The sequence below is a fragment of the Geospiza fortis genome, unplaced genomic scaffold, assembly GCF_000277835.1.
Source record: "Geospiza fortis unplaced genomic scaffold, GeoFor_1.0 scaffold49, whole genome shotgun sequence".
Taxonomy (NCBI): domain Eukaryota; kingdom Metazoa; phylum Chordata; class Aves; order Passeriformes; family Thraupidae; genus Geospiza; species Geospiza fortis.
In genome coordinates, this window is record NW_005054378.1 from 557,631 (window position 1) to 575,053 (window position 17,423).

The 17,423-nt window shown below is 39.8% G+C and overlaps 1 protein-coding gene across 1 annotated transcript in view; it reads left to right on the forward strand.

Moving 5' to 3' along the window:
* KIAA1328 (KIAA1328 ortholog) overlaps positions 1 to 17,423 on the forward strand; it is a 167,502-nt gene that overhangs the window by 55,960 nt on the left and 94,119 nt on the right. Inside the window, exon 5 of the mRNA XM_031060275.1 lies at positions 9,096 to 9,223. Within this exon, the coding sequence (XP_030916135.1) occupies positions 9,096 to 9,223 (128 nt within the window). The remainder of the gene's footprint in view (positions 1 to 9,095; positions 9,224 to 17,423) is intronic.

Consider the following 17,423-nt stretch of genomic DNA (forward strand, 5'->3'; position numbering starts at 1 on the left):
ATGTTCTTTAATTGAGATGGAGGTGCTGTAGCTCTGCTCTCAGTAAGTTCAGCTTTTACATTCCATTTCTCTTTTGCCTCTTCATCCCCTGTTCTCCACGCTTCTGACTCTGAGCTCACATTTATCCTGTTAAATATCTCCTCTTACTGTGTCTAAACATAAGAGGCTGAGCATCCTTTCTCAGATACCTCAATTCCCACCTTATCTCTCCTCAGGCTTCTGCCAGGAGCTCCATTGTCAAATTAGAGTAAGGAACATGTCTGGTTTAATATCGAGTAGTACTAAGATGACAAATGGCTTTGTGTAAACTGTAACAGTGGCTACTGCAAAAAATTTCTTAATTCTTACAAAGGCCTGCAACTAAAACAGCAAACATTCCCAGCGATGGGTGTTTCACATAAAGCCGTGACTCCCTCTGCGGGTGGGGCAGAGTGCGATTTGAGAAAGAAGAGTAGCCGGAGGATTGCACGGCGCATTTTCAGGTTGCAAGGCGATGCTTTTCGGTAAGAAAATGAACTCCGAGCGTTCGCCCGGGTGCGCGGCGCGGGCCGGGCGGCGGCAATACCCGGCGCGGGCACACGGTGGCGCCATTTTATGGTTACAATTATGAGCAATTTGATACAAAATGAAAGCTAAATTATGCAGTGTTCCTTTTATTTGTTTAATTTTGCGCTCTAAATATGTAGAAGGAAAAATAGCGCCGGTTTTGTGTGGATGGTGAGAGGTACAATGCCTCCTTTTGGCTTTGTGTTCTCACATAGCGCAGGTTGTGATTATTTTCTGTCGTACATGATGAAATGTGTGGAGTTGTTCTCAGGTGCTGGGACTGTTTCACACAGAAATTGTGTATGTCTGAATCTCCAGGCTCCTTTCTTCTATTAAAAATGCATGGTACATTTACTGGCTGGGAGACAAATACATAAGTAACAAGTTCCTTCACAGTTTCGAGTGGAAGAGGCTGGGTAGCTGTGCCGTTTAAGCAAATGCCAAAGGAAGTCTTTAAATTCTGAAAGTCACTATAGTCATTGGCAGAGCTTTCCTGAAAGGAGCAAGTATGTTCTGAACAAATTCCTTCTTGCCAGTGAGGAAAATCTAATGCCACTGCAGTTCTTATGCTAAAAGTAGAAATTTTCATGGCCCATGCCAGGATCAGTATCTTGTTACAACGATCTGTGGGGTCTGTATTTTGTGTATTCAGGTTCTTAGTTTTTCCTCTCATTAGATCCTCTATGTTCATTATTATGAAAATGCATATTTTTGCCAGTCTGTGTAGCAGCATAATTTGTTTTTTGTGTGTTATGTTTTTCCTTCTTTTTCAGTAAAAGAAAGTTGTTAGCAGAGCCAGCCTGTAAAATAAATCTTCGATTTTTTTTCTTTGCTTGTAAGTATTCTTTTGTTTGTATTAATGAAGATAAGGCTGGAGATGTGCTTTCCACTTGGAATAGAAAATGCAAGCTCTGAGATGGTATTTGCATTTATCGATCCAGGCACATCTGCTGGCATACAATGGTGTGTGATATTTTTGTCCTTACCCACCTTTGAACCAGAGAACACGGCAGATAAGCTGTCCAGTTTGATTGGCATATCCTGTGGAAAGGATTTTCAATATGTAGGATCAAATCCTGTACCCTAAACTGCTTTTGCATTTTGAAAGTATGTTAGAGACTTCTCTGAGTTCATCTGCTATATTGGGAATTAGTTTTAGGTTTAAATGTTTTCCTTGCTCTCATCAAATCATATGGGCTATCTTCTTCTTCGGCCAATTTTAGATGCACTATATTTGCATTGTGCATCTCAATATTTTCCAGAGTGTTAAAGTGAACTTGGGAATTTCATCATCTGTGTGGAACAGTGTAGCTTGGTAGATAATATAAAACTTAGGCTGTCTATAAAAGAAATTACAAAATTACAAGTACTAGGATAAATCATAGTGGGGAATTTAGCCAGCATAGGAAATCTTGTATCTTTTATTGCTTTTTCTTTGGGATCAGTTTTACAGTGGCTCTACAGGTGCTATAGGTGGAAATGGAAAGCTTATTTTTTAAAAACAACTCTTCACCTGTTTAGGAATGTTTTTTTTTTTCTGTTCACACCTGGCATCTGGGAGTCCAGAGACTAGATTGGAGTTTGATGGTTTTTGTGTGCTTCTTGAAAGCTCCAAAGGACTGCCCTGGCTTTGTCGCTAACTTTCTTAACTCGGTAGCTTTTCTGTAGGTAGGTAACCATAACTTAACTAATTTGTATGCACCATATGCAGTCTCGGCTCACTTCAAAGTGTAATCAAGTCATGAACTAATTACAATACCATATTCCCAAAGAATGTAAATTTAATTTCCCTTCAAACAGAATGGGAATGTATTAAGCAATTCCTTTATATGAGAACTGTGGCATTCAACAACATAATGCTGATGCTTCAAACAGAAGTGAAGTTCTTAACTTTTGTAGACCTTGTGACCTTTTTCCCTATGCATCTTCCCTTTTTATTCTTGCATCTTGAGTTAATTTACTGACTGGATAACAACATTAAAATATTCAAGTGTAAATTAAAATGTAACTGTTGGGCTTCAGATTGGAGATCACTCTGTCTTATTGTATGTGACTTGCTTCTTTATAGTGTTTTCAGAATTGTGCTTCCTAAGGCATTTGGATCAGAAGGAAATTGTGTTTTGAATTGAAGGCTCATAAGGTTCAGAGTCTCACCAGATGATTTCTTTAATACATCGAAAAGTGGATGTGCAGAAAGTTCCCTACAGGTTCTTAGCATCACTGTGCCAGGGAGTCCACATAAACTCAGTTATATAAGAACGAGCAAAGTGAAGTTGTTCATAAAATATTTTATTACCTTCAGTCTTTGCAGCAACTTCAGAGTTTAGATAATAAACCTTCACAGAAGTTACTAGTCTCTACCCTTTCTCAGAACAATAATTCACGTAGAGTCAAACCGCTTATTTTATTTCTTTTAATTTTAAGGCAGAAGAAACATGTTGGGGTTGACTTTGATCCATGCCTGGATAGTCTGATTTCTAAAATGCAGTCCTGTTGCTTTTCTGAGATGAAATTGTCAAAGCACAGGACTGTATGTGTTAAACCCAAGTAGTATTTTAAAATTAAATGTGGGTCAGCTTCCAATGAAGTATGTAATTGTTAAATGCTAAAGGAAAGAGCTTAGAATATCTTAGTTTATATTTTAAAGTGTTCCTTTTAGATGTTAATTCATTAATACCAGCAGTTTATTTTTATTCATATGACTTTTCATATGTAAGTGGTTGAAGCTGCATTATTTTAATCCTTTCTTTGGTTAGAGAGAAAAAAGCCTGCAGGTGGAAATCAGAATGACATACATATTGCTTCTTTTCCAAAAGGCACGGTATCTCTCTCCTATTGATATGCAAAATATTAAGGCAGAAAATAAACCCCATTGCTTTATGTGTCAAAAACACTGTAAAAAATACATGCTTGGGTGATGCATGAAAAAAAGTGTGGGTCCACTTCAAGCTGAACACACTTGTAGTGGAATTTGCCATTAGTCTATTGTGGGTCTTTGGGGCTCTGCAGACTAAGTTTGGTTCCCTTAGGAGCCATCAAGCTTAGAGTAGCTTGGTCGTTAGTCGTAGTTACAGGGATAGTTGTAGTTACAGGGCTCCAAACATGGGTCTTAGCCTTTGCCTGAGTTTGGTGAAATGCTTTCTTACTCTTGCAGCATTTTTTAGAGTGATGTTTGGGCTATGAGTTGTACAGTGAAATGTTGTAGTAGTACGTGGTGCCGCAGTTATGGATGCAGTGGTGTGTCTGTTAAACAGCTGTGAGCTTGCTGTGACATTCTTCATGTGCCAGCCACAGGCCAGAGGCATTTTGGAAGTGGTGTAGTGTTGCTGTTGCTGCCAGAAAAAACCCAACCCCCAAACAAACCCCACAAAAACATCAAAGCAAGGTAAGTTAGATCAGGCTTGTGGTGCTTGATGCTGTGCTGCTGGGACTGTGCACAGTGCCTTGGATGGATCTGGTGCACACACCTGCTTGGAGAGCATGCAGGCAAGCGCAGGTCTGCCTGCAGTTCATCTGAGGAGATTTTTCTTGGGAGACCAAAGACCTCTCAGAGCTTAGTGTAGCTTCATCCACCCACTGTCTGTGGCATTTCCTCAGCATCTTCTTCCTTGTCTAGTTTTTCTCGCAGCATTTGTTTTCGAGGGATTACCTGAGGCAGTGAAAAGAGTTGAGTCTGCTGAAACTGGCAACATGGTGATAACTAGTCAGGTTTCTAGCTGCATGTTCTTAAGCAGGAATTTAAAAAGACCAGTGCTTTGTGGCTACTGGGTCATGAGTGCACATGTCAAAAAACTTTCTTCATCACATCACAGAAAATTTCTTGTTTCTCTACCACAGAGTTCAAGTTAATGCTGTCTGATTTAAATTCGAATCCAATTTGTGTGTGTTTGACTTTTTCTTTCCTTTGATTGCTTTATTCATCTTTGCATATCTCTGTAATAGCTCTGAGTCTCTAGAGAATCTTCCATTGGATATGGGGGCTGATGGGACTGCAGCATCTGGTGACTGAAGATGGAGATTCGGCTCCTGTGTTCTATTCTGGCCATGGATCAGAGAATGCAGCCCTGAGTGAAAGGACAGTCCAAGCTGAAGCTAGAGTCAGGGACTACAGGAATGAATCATCACTGGGCATCTTGTTTGATGCTTGGGAGGTCTATTAGGGCTTTTCTGTGTGGGTGAATGCAGTCAAACTCAGTCTCTGAGCTAATCAGGTGCAAGATGAATCTGGTCTGTTAGTGCTGTGCTTGAGCTGTGCTAGTTTTCCCTGCAGCTGCAAGACACATGTCCTGGAGCTGCCTTGAGGAGTGTGGAGTTGCTGGACTGCACCTGTGTGCTCAGACATGCCCAAAGACTCCCTGTGACACAGTTTTCCCATGTGTAAAAAGGGAACAATAGAGCTCCTGCCTGTCCCAAAAATGCTCTTGGCAAACCAGTGAGGAAAGTGTCACTAGGTAGTGAGTTCTCACAAACATTCTGAAAAAACAGGAAGGCCTTTGTTATTATATTGATTGTGAAGAATCTCATTAGCTGTGTCCTCTTCTTTTGCTAGTAGCTTCTAGAAAAGTTTTTTCCAGGCTCACTTTGCTGTGATTGGAAGCTGCTTTAAATTTATTTTTTTCTTTTAATAAAGTGAGATAAAATGAAAAAATTCTTCTTAAATTATAAAGGCCCCCCCAGAGCGGGGTGGGGGAGATTCTCTGTCTTCTGGTTTGGCTTCCTTTTTCCCTCTTGCAAAAAGTGATATAAGAAAAGCAGAATTTTGATAAATAGTCCTCGTGGAGCAACCTGATGTTGGCTTCACTTGGAAACCTGGACCTGAAGAGACCAGTTTGAATTGCTGTAGCATGAGCATAGCTTGCACAAGCATGTGTAGGCTCATGTGTAGAATTCATTCTTAGGTAGATGCTGGATGCTCTGAACTAAAACATTTCAGATTTTAAGCTGGGCTTCACTTCTACTCAAAGTGCCAGTGGAAACAGTGGACTGGGAACAGTGAAGGGAGTCAGTGGGTCTGCTAGAGTCTGGCCCTTCTCTTCCCAGTTTCTGGGAAAGCAGGAACTGTAGTTTTTGGGTTTTTTTTTCTACTTCAGCCTGTAGGAGGCTGACAGTATTTCAGCAAGGAGTAAGCTGTGAGTAGTTGAGGTAGCCATCCATGGAGCAGACTTCATAGCCTGAGGATTAAGAGTGGAGCTGAAGGAAGGGATTGGGACTTTGCAAGGTGGATAAACACACCCAGACAGGTGACCAATGCTAGAAGAGGTGTCCTCTGCTCCCAGCTCCACTCCCCCTGCTTGCCTCATGCTGGATCTTGTGCCTGGTTTTCTTTTTGCCTCACTGGGACAGTTTGCTCAGGCCTGGAGTGAGGGATCTAGGGGACAGCAGAGCTGGTGTGGATGGAAGGAGTGAGTGGGAGAGTATCTTTGGGAGCAGTTGAACATTAGGTTGGCTGTGCCTTCTTGTGGAGCTTCACCCCAAGAAGAAGCTCCTTGTTCCCTGCCTGGCTCCCTGGACATCCATTCCTGGCTTCTGTAAGCTGTCACCACTGTGTGCTGGCAGCCCCTCCTCTCAAAGCCAACTGTCTCCACTGAGGTTATTATCTCATAAGAGCCATAAATGAGCTCTTAATTCTTTGACTTACATTCAGTGAAAAAATTAACTAATTTATTCTATAAAATATGTAGTACTTGCAGTATTACATGTAAATGTGGCTATTGAAATTCTAACCTTTGCATTTCTAATTTTTTTTGTTTCCCTCTCCTCCTCATACAACCTCAATACTTTACTAATAAACTGCATAAAAAGTATTACTCTAATACATTCAAATGCATATTTCTTGGACATAAAACTACCTTTCAGTGAAATGCCAAGTACCACTTCTCCCAGGTAACTAACATCTTGCAAATTCAATATTTGTGCTCCTGATCACATGAAGAATTACCAAATGTGTCCATTTAGGTATATTACCTTTTTTGGAATGAAAATCTGTAGGATTTCTCCTATACTGTTTTTTAAAGCTTCCTCTTTTTTTTAAACAGATTATGAAAATATTTATGACATGCATGTCTGTCCAAAGACTGTATTTCCTTAGTAGATGCATGATCTTGTTATATCTGAATGACTTAAATATTTTTGTGGCAGTGTTGTGTATTGTCTGGCTAATTTTCAGGAGAAAAAAGGAGATAATCTTGCTGCTTTTAGCAAAAAATTCAATAGAGTGAGAGAGTAAGATCTAATATTAAGGCTTTTTTTTTTTAAGAAGATATTCTGCAGTAAATGTACCAGCACATTTTTGAGAGTTGCCATATTTTCAGCTATTCTGCACGTGTCTCAAACAAATGAACTCTTTTTTCATATTAGAAGCTTCATGTTTACTTAAGTAAGCAAAGTAGGGCTTTAAACTCACACTGTGATGGCTGTAACAATACTTTGCCTAATGTAGAGGGATTGTGTGAATGAACAAGGTTTTGATCTTCTAATACAGTGACTTTTACTGTGGCTGACCAAATCTCACAAGAATTTCAGGGACATCTTGGCCACCATTCAAGCTCATGTGAGCCATTGCCCTTCCCACTCATGATCACATAACTGGCCTTTGGACAACCAGGATTTGCTTGCATACTTTGCTGATGTTAATTTTGCTTGTCCTGTTTTAAACTGTATTTTAAACAAATTTTGCAGCCACATGTAGGAGGTGGTGGCATCATGTGTACCGTGAGGGCTCTGCAGTCCTGAGAGCGTGGGCAGTCTTGCCTGGCTTTCCAGTAGAGCTGGTACTAACACTGTGGCAAGAGTGACGATGGCTGCCTGGCCATCCCTCGTGTGCCCCAGGGCTGTTTAGGGTGCTCGTTTCTGGTGCCAGCAGTATGCTCGCTGGAGGGAGGAGAGGGCAAAACCTGTTTTGTGGGGAAGGGGTTGCTGGAAGCAAAGTGAATTAAGAGGGCTGTAAAAAATTGATAAAGATAGATAGGACTGTCTGTTTTTATATTCTGCCACATAACATGGGTTTAAATGAATTTCCCTATAATTTGTCTTCAAATACCGACATTTAACTCTTAAGCTGTATAAATGAACTGGCTTTTGCTAGAGTAAAATTCATGCCCTGCGTCCAGGCTAATATGTTCACCTGCTATAAACATTACTGCCTATGGTTACAACTGGAATAAAAAATTCCTTTTATATACATCATAGCTGGCAGAGACTCCTGAGACCACCACAAATCACTTCAGCCTTTTGGTGCTCTCTGACGAAATGAACTGAAATGTAAAACAGCTCCGGCTTCAGGCAGGCTGGCTCTGGAAAGCAATTAGCTTGTTAAGACCATTGTTTGTACCCTCCCATATTTCCAGGTGCTGAGCAAAGGTGTTATGAGAGCTCTCCTGATTGATTTCAGCATTGGGGTTTATTAACCTTCCATTCCTTCCTAAAATGTTTTGCTTATTCTCTCGGTAGCCTTTTATTTAAAGGGAAGAAAACCAACCAAACAACAGGAAAAACAAAGCCCTGGCAAGGCCACCCCTCCTGCAAAAGAATAAGAAGAGAGGAGGGGGGGGAGAGAGGGAAGGCAACAAAACCGAACCAAAAAAACCCCCTTAGGGTCATAACAGGGAATAACAAAGCAGTGAGTTATTTATGCAGCCATGATTGGCAAAAGTGATTGCAACATGAATTTGCCCAGAAGCAATGATTAGATCATAAAAATGTTAAGGAAATCTGTAACTCAACACCGTTTTAAAGATTGAAGAAGTTTTTGTTCCCTACCTTAATTGCAGTGACTTGTTATTAAAGTATTTATTCAGAGTAATCTCTTTGGACAGCGAGCCCTTATCCCATCTGCATGCATAATTGAAAGTGAGGGAGGAGAGAGGGGAGCATAAATGGTTTACCATGCTACATGAGCAAGGGAGGGAATTACACAGTGACAGGTGAAGAGCAGATTTATCTCCTGTTGGAATTTCAATGCTGCAAGCAAGGCAGGACACTGTTGCTAATATCCTTGCAAACACCACAGTTGCTGCTTCTCCAGATTACTGTCCAGAAATTATTGCTGGTCTGTAAAAGGCCTGTAGCACTGCATCTGTGGCTGTGGGGTTTTGAGCTATGGGCGCTCAAGCAAAGAGATTGGATTTGGGTATGTGGGCTTGTGAATCGATGTCTGTGCTTAAAAATGGACTATTTACTTACTTGGCTGGCTATTTATTTATTTATAAATAAACATTGGTAATGGCTGACTTTGCTGAATACAGATAAGAGGGTTGTAGTTGTTCCAGCTGAAACAATGTCATCACCTGCGTCCTGCTGCTGTCCCTTTTCCAATGGTAAAAGAATTTGGTGCAATTCTTCTTTTTCCACTCTGAGTAAGGAAGAAGGTTGTACTTGAACATTCATCTCTAGGCAGATTTATCATCATTAGGCGCTACTCAAACACATGGTATCTGTTTTTAAATTGAACTGTTATGGATCTAAATCAGATTTACACAGACTAAGTTGGTGTATATTTGGCTATAACTGTTCGCTAAAGAGTGTTTTTCCCTTAACTTCTGATGTCTCACCTCTGCAGCAGCAGTACAGAGAATGCCAAGAACTTTTGAGCCTTTATCAGAAGTACCTAGCTGAGCAACAAGAAAAACTATCACACTCTCTTTCTGAACTCAGTGCTGCCAAGGAAAAGGAGCAGAAGGTAAGCTCTTTTTTTGCCATCTCTTTTTTATTTAAATTACCAAGTCAAAACATCTTTTTGAGACTGTGAATGTATTATCTTACATCTTACGGTGTTGAATACTGTTTTGTGATTGGTTTCTCATGAGTCCTTGCCTTAATACATGGATTGCAGGAAAACAAAGAGAAAAACCCCGACAAGTTTTGGATCAGTAGAAGGGGTGAAGTGAATTGACCATGTTGTAATGGAGTAGGAATCATGGTAACCCACACCTTTGCCAAGGAAAAAGTTAAGATGCTGTTATGTTTTCTGTTCTGTTATTTAAACAGGAAAATAATTGCAGTCACTGTAGATATAGCCTTTCACATTTTCACAGTGGCTTTTGATGATTGAAAAGGGCATTACAGATGATGTATTTGGTCAATAAGAGCTTTCTCAAGTCTGTAAAGCAGCTCATCTGATTTGAGCTATTTATAGAAGACCTGTAGTTCTATATGCAGTTAAAACCAGAAAATGTTGACTAGAGATATGTGTTAAATTAAGTGGTAAAATGTTTCTTGTATGTAGGCACCCAAAGCCTTGAGAACATGGTTGCTTGAGATTTTCCCCTGGTAGCTAGGTGCTTGGTTTGTCCCTGCTGATGGCAGATTATACCCTGGAAGAGAAGACTGCCTATGCGAGTGCTCCACCCCAGGTTCTTGCTTGCTGTTCTCTGGTAGCAGCTTCCATCTGCAGATCTCCAGAATCCATCCTACCTAAGACCATGCCTTTTTGTAGAGATTATGCCCTTGATCCCCTCTTCTTCTGGAACAGTCTTAAAGGCTTATTTATAACAGGGCTAGAAATAAAGTCATCAGCACAGAGTATCCAAAAGGAGGTCTCAGTGGTTCCCTGCTGTGAGAATTATACAGGCAGATCCTGCTTCTCAGGAGACTGGGAGGCTGTGCAGGAAGGAGTCTTAATTCTCTCAGGAAGCAGGTAGCAATACTCTGTGTCTTTGTTGGCATCAGGAATGTTTTTTTTTTGTCCTGATGATGTCTTTTTTAGCATGTTTTTTAGCTTTTTTTTTTGGTCTAACATTGTTGAACATTGAGCTGTTTGTCAGGCTTTTAACCTTTTATAAACATTTCATTTCCATTCTTTTGTGTTTATATCTGCCCTCCATTTTTGTGATGGCATTGAATTCAAAACAAGAATATCCTCCCAGAATGGATGATGTCTGTGTTGCTGCTTGTATGGCATGCAGCTTGCTGGGGATCTCCATGGAAAATAGTCCAGAGGAGTCCATGTAGTCCAAAAGCACTGTGGTTGTTGTGTTTTAGGTGATGCTAATCCTTTTTTCAGGTTTTGCCCTGAATGTTTCATTTCTAGCCTTTCAACTTCAAATACATTTATCCTATACTAGGTTAGCCCTTAGTGTGGAGGTATCCAGTGTCATCACATCTACAGGACAAAGGCATGGAAGCAGATAATAGCAAACCTTCAGCCCACTGACTGTCTAATCATTTCAATAATCCATGTTCATCTCCTCTTGTTCTTCTGTCTTTCTAATCACTCTATCAGTGTATACACAGAGACTTTTTTAAAATTGTTTTCTGATTTCATGTGCAAAGTTCTATCAAGCTCATCTTTGATTCCATTATTTCTTTTCTCTATGCTTACAGGTACTTTTGTCCACAAATGCAAATTCAGATATTATATCGAGGTTTGCCTTGACATTTCATTTATGGTTACATACTCCACAGCTTCAGCCTAGCAGGTCTGAAATTACCCTAGTCCTCTTGTTGTGTGCAAAGCATCGTAGGCATAGATAAAAACCTGTCAAAACATGCTTCAACTGTTTTTTCTTATAGCGTGCAAAGTGTTTCTGATGTTTCTAGCCTTCCTCTTCAATTTTCTCATTCTTTGCATTTGGCTTTATAAATTGTTACCATTTTTCACCCAAACAAGCACTTTGTGCTGTGTTTCTCCTCACAGTTTAGAAACCGTGAAGAGTCAAGCAGAACTGCTGCACTCTGTCCATCCTTTCCCTCATGCACTCCTTCACAGGATGGCTTTCCAAACCCAAAAAGGGTCACTGGGCTGCTCTTGATGGGACTTGGTGTTATTTTTGCACATCTTCTAATACCTGAACTGTGAACTCTTAGTGTCCTGATGGATCTCTCTTTGAATGTTTTTTGTTCCCTTTGAGTGTTGTCTTAACACAGTGGTTTAGGCCAGTGTTGTTCTGTCTGCCTGATGGAGTCTGCTGAAGGGGAGCACAGCAGGGAGGGATTTTGGAGAGGAAAGAATTGGAAGAGGACAGACCCAGAACACTTTCCTCCTGCTCCAAGTACTGCCCATGCCAGTTCCTGCTGCCCCACTGAAGCTTTTGTGCTCTCCCTTTCTTTGACAAGAGCAATTTTATTGAAATGTTAGGATAATGGAAGTCTTTGTGAGATTTGTTTAAATCCAAATCCATTTGAAGTATTTTCCTTTTCACTTTATTTTCTCCAGGTTAAGGAAATCTTGTGTGTGTCTGGGTTTAAAGCAAGATAGCTAGTTTGTCACATAGTTTTCTCTTCGTAGAACTGTGTAGGAGACATAATCAGTGTTTCCTATTACAGGACACTGCTGATCTTTCCAGGGTCTCTGTGTTTCGATGTACACTGTTCTGATTTTCCCGTCTCTTGCAGAAACATTGGACTGTGCAGCTGTACTCCATAACGAAGCACTTCTTTGTTCTGCCTGTTTTGAGCTGCTCTTTCTTGTTTCTATTCATTTCCCCTCCTTTTTCTTTCTTGCTAGTTTGGAGTAATTTCTAGTGCTACACCTGTGTCTTAATGCCTCCTGCTTCTGCTTTTCACCTGCCTGTCTCCCTCATTCTTACCCTATCGTAATTTGGATCATGAGCTGTCACTTTCCCCTGGGCTTAGATAGGTATTTGGAAACATCTCCTTTCAGAGTTTAAATGCTGGGTTTTCTGTCCGAATAAGAGGTCAAGAGAACAGCAGCTTACCAAACATCGATGGCATTGTTGTAAAAAAAGGTGGAGTTCTACAGGATGTAAATGACTGCAGCAGCCGTGTGCATGTGGCTGAAATGCAGCTCTGGTTTGTAGCTATACTGAACTAATGCAGACGCTTTGGTGTTAACTTTTATTTTTGTCTGTTTTAGTATCACCAAATGATAGCAGTAACGCTGAAACCATGTTTTCCTCTTAGCTAATCTTGCCTCTTTATAATGAAAGTCAGTCCTCAAAATGTAAAGAAGCATCCTGGTAGTAGTGAAATAAAATTGCTGGGAAGATGGTGGTAAGATGATTTAAGTCAGAACTCTTGTGGAGTCAATAATCAGTAACTGGAACATGGAACTTCCTTTTTTTTTGTGAGATAAAGTTAATTCCATTTGAAAAGATACTTAAGGTGACATGAATTGAATTATTCAAACTGGCCTTCTCAGCATTAACTCTAGGTTAATATCTCATGATGCCTCTGGTTTCATTATAGGAGTTTTAAGTACATAACTTTTTATAATAAATTCAATACCTAGAAGCCGAACTGAAATTGGTTTACCTTCTACCAACCCATAAAAAGAAGCATTAATTGTAAAGTGAATATTAAAGTGGTCACTAAAGTTGACTCAGATTCAGAGAGATAGTGCTTTGGTAAAGGGAGAGCTCTACTGAAAAATAGGCTTCTGCCTTGCTGTTAATAGAAAATATCATTCATAGTAAAATGTAGTTAAACTTTTCTATCAAAAATGATTTTTGGATATACTCTCTGCAGCATCCAAACGTTCAGTCTTTGCTATTTTCATATGCTTTACAGAGACATGTAAAGAAAATTGCCCTTGTTCTAGGTAATCGTGTCTGACCTAGTTTATATACTCACTACTTCACTGCCATCTTAAACAGTGTCAAGAATCCAGTTTGATTTGGCACATTCTGGATGATGAATCTGTAGATGTTCTGCAGTTGAGGGTAGGACTTGAGGCACAAAAGTTGGACAGGCAGCTGAGTTGCTGCAAAACTGGAGTTCTTGAGCTCTGTCACCTTAAGGAAAGATAATACCTGTAGTCTTAGTACTGCTTATTAATGTTAATCTTTGAATTTACAAGTACAGCTGGCAGTGTTTGTTTCTTATTTGTGGAAGATTACCAACACATCTGCTAATTCCCTTGGTTCACAAAGATTCTTGTGTGGTGTGTGTGTGAGGCTTCAGTTCTTCCTTGTGTAGAAGAAACATGGGAATGAGTGGGATTATAGATGGAAAGGAATATCAAGAATTAATTTTCAATGGTGTATCATCTCTCCTCTCCCTCAGTGTTCTGATGTCTGCCCCCTCTTTGGGGTTTGCCAGTGGCCCTCATCAGGAACGAGGTTATTGTTCAATACTAAGCACCATGCAAGCATCCTGAAAGACATGGAGTGCTTTGGGCATATGGTAAAATCCTAACAAAGTTGACTTTCAGGAAGGCTTTTTTTTTTAAAAACCTTTTTTTTATTATGTTGCTATTTGTCTTTAATCACTTCTTAAAAATTGTTGAATGTAGTTGTATCTCTTCACAGTAAAATCCAAAAAAAGCCTTTATCTGCAAAAACGAATACGCCTTGCTTTCTTTTGATATTGGCAACTAACATTCTTGTCCCTTTTATTTTTTTTTGCCTTATAAGGATGATTACATAGTAAAGCTTCAAACATTACTTAATTGTTTTATTAATTTTTCATTTGAAAAAGATATTGAAACACACCAATCTTCAGAAGCCTTTCCTTTGTGATTGTCCCCAAACTTCCCCAGTTCCATTTTTTTCAGCACAGGTCACCTTTAAACACATTCTTAGCTTGCTTAAAGAAAAAAAAAATCCCACATATGCGAAGGGTTTTGAATGCTATAAGGTAAACCTTCATCATGGAATTGACTTTGTCTGTTTACCCAGCTGTATGGGAACAATGAGTGAGCCCATCTGAAAGATACTTGAAAACTGGGATAATAAATAAAGAACTAATTTGACTAGGGACCCAAGGGTATTGGAATAATTTTGCAAGGCCAGACAGAAACAGTTTTTGCATGAATAACTGTCAGGAATAGCCTTGCCTTACCTGTGTTACTTTCTGCAAATCCTCTGATCTCTCTCTGTGCCTCTCTTATCTGTAAAAATGAGATAATGTTTTTATCCTCATTCTTTCTGGTTTTTTTTACTGAGAATGTCAGGTTTCAGGTGCTTTTTCATGGGTGTTCAAAGTGATTAGCAGTGATATTTGAAACATAGGGTGGTCTGGAATAGACTACCCTGTAATAGCATGAAGAAAAATAATGTTTTTTTCCTTTTACCTCTAAGATACTAGGTCATAGTTAATTTACCTGTCTTTTCTAAAAAATGTTAACACTGAACAGGGATGCAGATGGATCTAAATATTTAAGCAAAAAGGAAATATCAGTAATTCAATACCTGTGCTAGCATTCACAACAGAATTCCACCCACACTCAGTCTCCTGGAATGTGTGCCACAGTAGAACTGTTTGGCTTGCCCTGTCTATTTTCTTGATGTGAGTGACACTATGTTCCTGGTGATAAGCACTTCACTCTCAGCTCACTCAGTTTACTGCCTGAGATCTGTGCCAGTTCACCATCTCTTTGTTCTACAGTCTTTAATCAGCCTTGTCTCTAGTCTCTTTTAAAATATTTTCATTTTCCTTTTGTTTTCTTTCTATATGCCTCTTTCAGTTTCATCCATTTAGCTTTAAAAACTGTCCCTCCTATGGAAATCTTTTCCTTGGGTGAACAGTCATGTCTGGTGTATATTTTTCTGTTGTTGGAGGATAAATCTGGAAAGAAGACAGTGCCTTCATTTCCATTCTTCAAGATCAAAACGTCCTCTTGGCTTTGTAGGCTTCTGATGATACTGTTACACTTGTGAAACATCACCTCTGGATTTACACGAGAATTCAAATTTGCAGCAGAGCTGCCTGTCCTTGAGAAGCACTTTGCAAACTCTTAGATCTGATATTGCAGTTTCTCCAGTGTAATGTTGTAGTGGCTCTTGGGAGAGTGAATTGTGGCCATACTCACCAGCATCCTCTCACTTTGAAGTGGGAGTAAGGCTTTCTTCAGTGGATTCAAGGCTGCATATGAATGCACTTGCTGTCAAAGATTTTGTGTTATGCTACAGGCCATGAGGAAGTAAACTTCTGTTCTATCCATCACTTTGTGGAATTACCTGTTTACCTGGCAGTCATTAGGAGTGTAAGCATACCAGCTGCCTAGACATATGCTGTCACTGCTGTTGTACAGTCCGTTTGACCTATGCATGTGCCCTTTGATTCAGCAGTATTTAGCATTTTTCAAAACTTGAGACTCTTGAAAATCAGTTTCTCATGTACTTACATCCTTGATTCACCACTTCCCAGTTCCTAGACTTGTCTGATTCCTCCAAGTGTGGCATGTCCTTCATGTTGTGATTAGCATTACATTCCTGAACTTGAGGAAAATCAACCCTGGCAGCTTTCAAAGCCCAACTGTACCAGGGACCTAATGCACTTTGAAGCTTGCCTTGTTTTGGTGTGGTGTAGACCAGATAATAGCACAGTTCCCATCCAACTTGAATTTTTCTTTGACTGTTCACCAGCCTTTCTCTCTTCACCAGCCTTTCAAGAGGGAGATCATCCTGTGAGAATATATTTTAGTAAAAAGTGAAAATGTTTCTGGGCCAATTCAATTTGTATTGGATTGGAATTTGAATCCTGTTTCTGAAAATGCAAGCACTTTGAGTTGCTGTTTCTTGCTGTTGAAATGAATACAGTCAGTAACTCATCTAGGATTTCATAACCTAAATACCTTTATTCATCACTGTAGATTACAGATAGTGTGATATAAGTGATTACTATATTGAAAGATAAATTGCTTGCCATTTCTTGCCTGCAAAGCACACATTTTTGTGTGTTGATCAGGTTGTTTAATTAGAAGTGTCTTTATTTAATGAAAGCCAGGTGATTATCAGTTCAGGGCACTAAAGGTTGGTCTTTGTATGGCAGAAAGATTTTTCATGAGAGCCGAGGGTGTAATTTTCTTTCAGCTAAGGTGGGAATTCGTTATCTGTCTGTACCAGGATGATTGCCTGCAGAAATATCTCTTCGAGTTAGTTCTGAATACCCTAAGATTTAGCTTGAGTCTTTCATTTTGAGCTGCAAAAAAGTTTGAACTTAAAGTTTTTCTGATGCACAGTTTGCCATTTGAAGTTTGTAAGGAGTCTCCTTCCAGGAGTTTATCCACCACAGGACAGATTTCTTGAGACAGCTGTACTCATCTCCTTCTATAAGCAGGATGTAACTGGTAAGGTGGCATGAGCACAGAGCAGGCATCTACAGCATTTACTGCAAGTCTACATACAGGTTGCATGTGATTTTTGGTTTATAGCAGTGTGATTGCCTGTCTCTGATCCAGTGATTGCACTGAATATCATTGCATAACAATTCTTGGTTGCCGTCTATTTATGGCGAATTCTAGAAAATGTCTGGCATGTTTCTCTAAGTTACAGCAACGCACATGTTTTGAAACTTTGTTTGTATAATGGAACATGGGTAGAAACAGATCATGTAGACATTCAGAGCCATCATGTTTCAAAGTACCATCAACAGAAAATGGCATACATGAGTTTCTCCTGTCTATGCAAGAAAATGGTCAATCTGAAACATAAGTATTCAAAACTACCCACATATATGCATGGGCTCTCAGGCTGACTGAGTTACTTACTAAGATTTAGAGTACAGGAAAGTAAATGATGTCCTCTGACCTCTCTTGGAAGTCTGGATTACCTTGAAGTTGATCTCTGCCTTGAAATAAAGTAATTTCTCATTAATCTTTAATAGATGCATTTAATTCCACGTTAAATCTTTCCCCATCTCTTCTCCATAAGTGGTAGCAATTCTATTGACTGGAGCAGACCAGAAAAACACTCAGGATGTCTTCTGTTTTCTGGTGTGTAATTTCAAAAACTCCTTTTTACTCTCTGGAGCTGAGTCATGAACACCAGTACCTTAGTTGTACAATGCATCTGATTAAAGTCTCTGCTCTAAAACTTCAGAAGAGTTTTCATAAAGAAGACCTGCTTGGTGGATTAGGCTGGAGCTGGTGTCTTCCTGTAATTTAGTAAAGCTTTCAACTCTGTCTTCCGCAGCATTCTCCTGGAGAAACTGCTTGGATGGGTGCACTGCTGCCTGGGGCCAGCCTGGCTGCTGGCCTG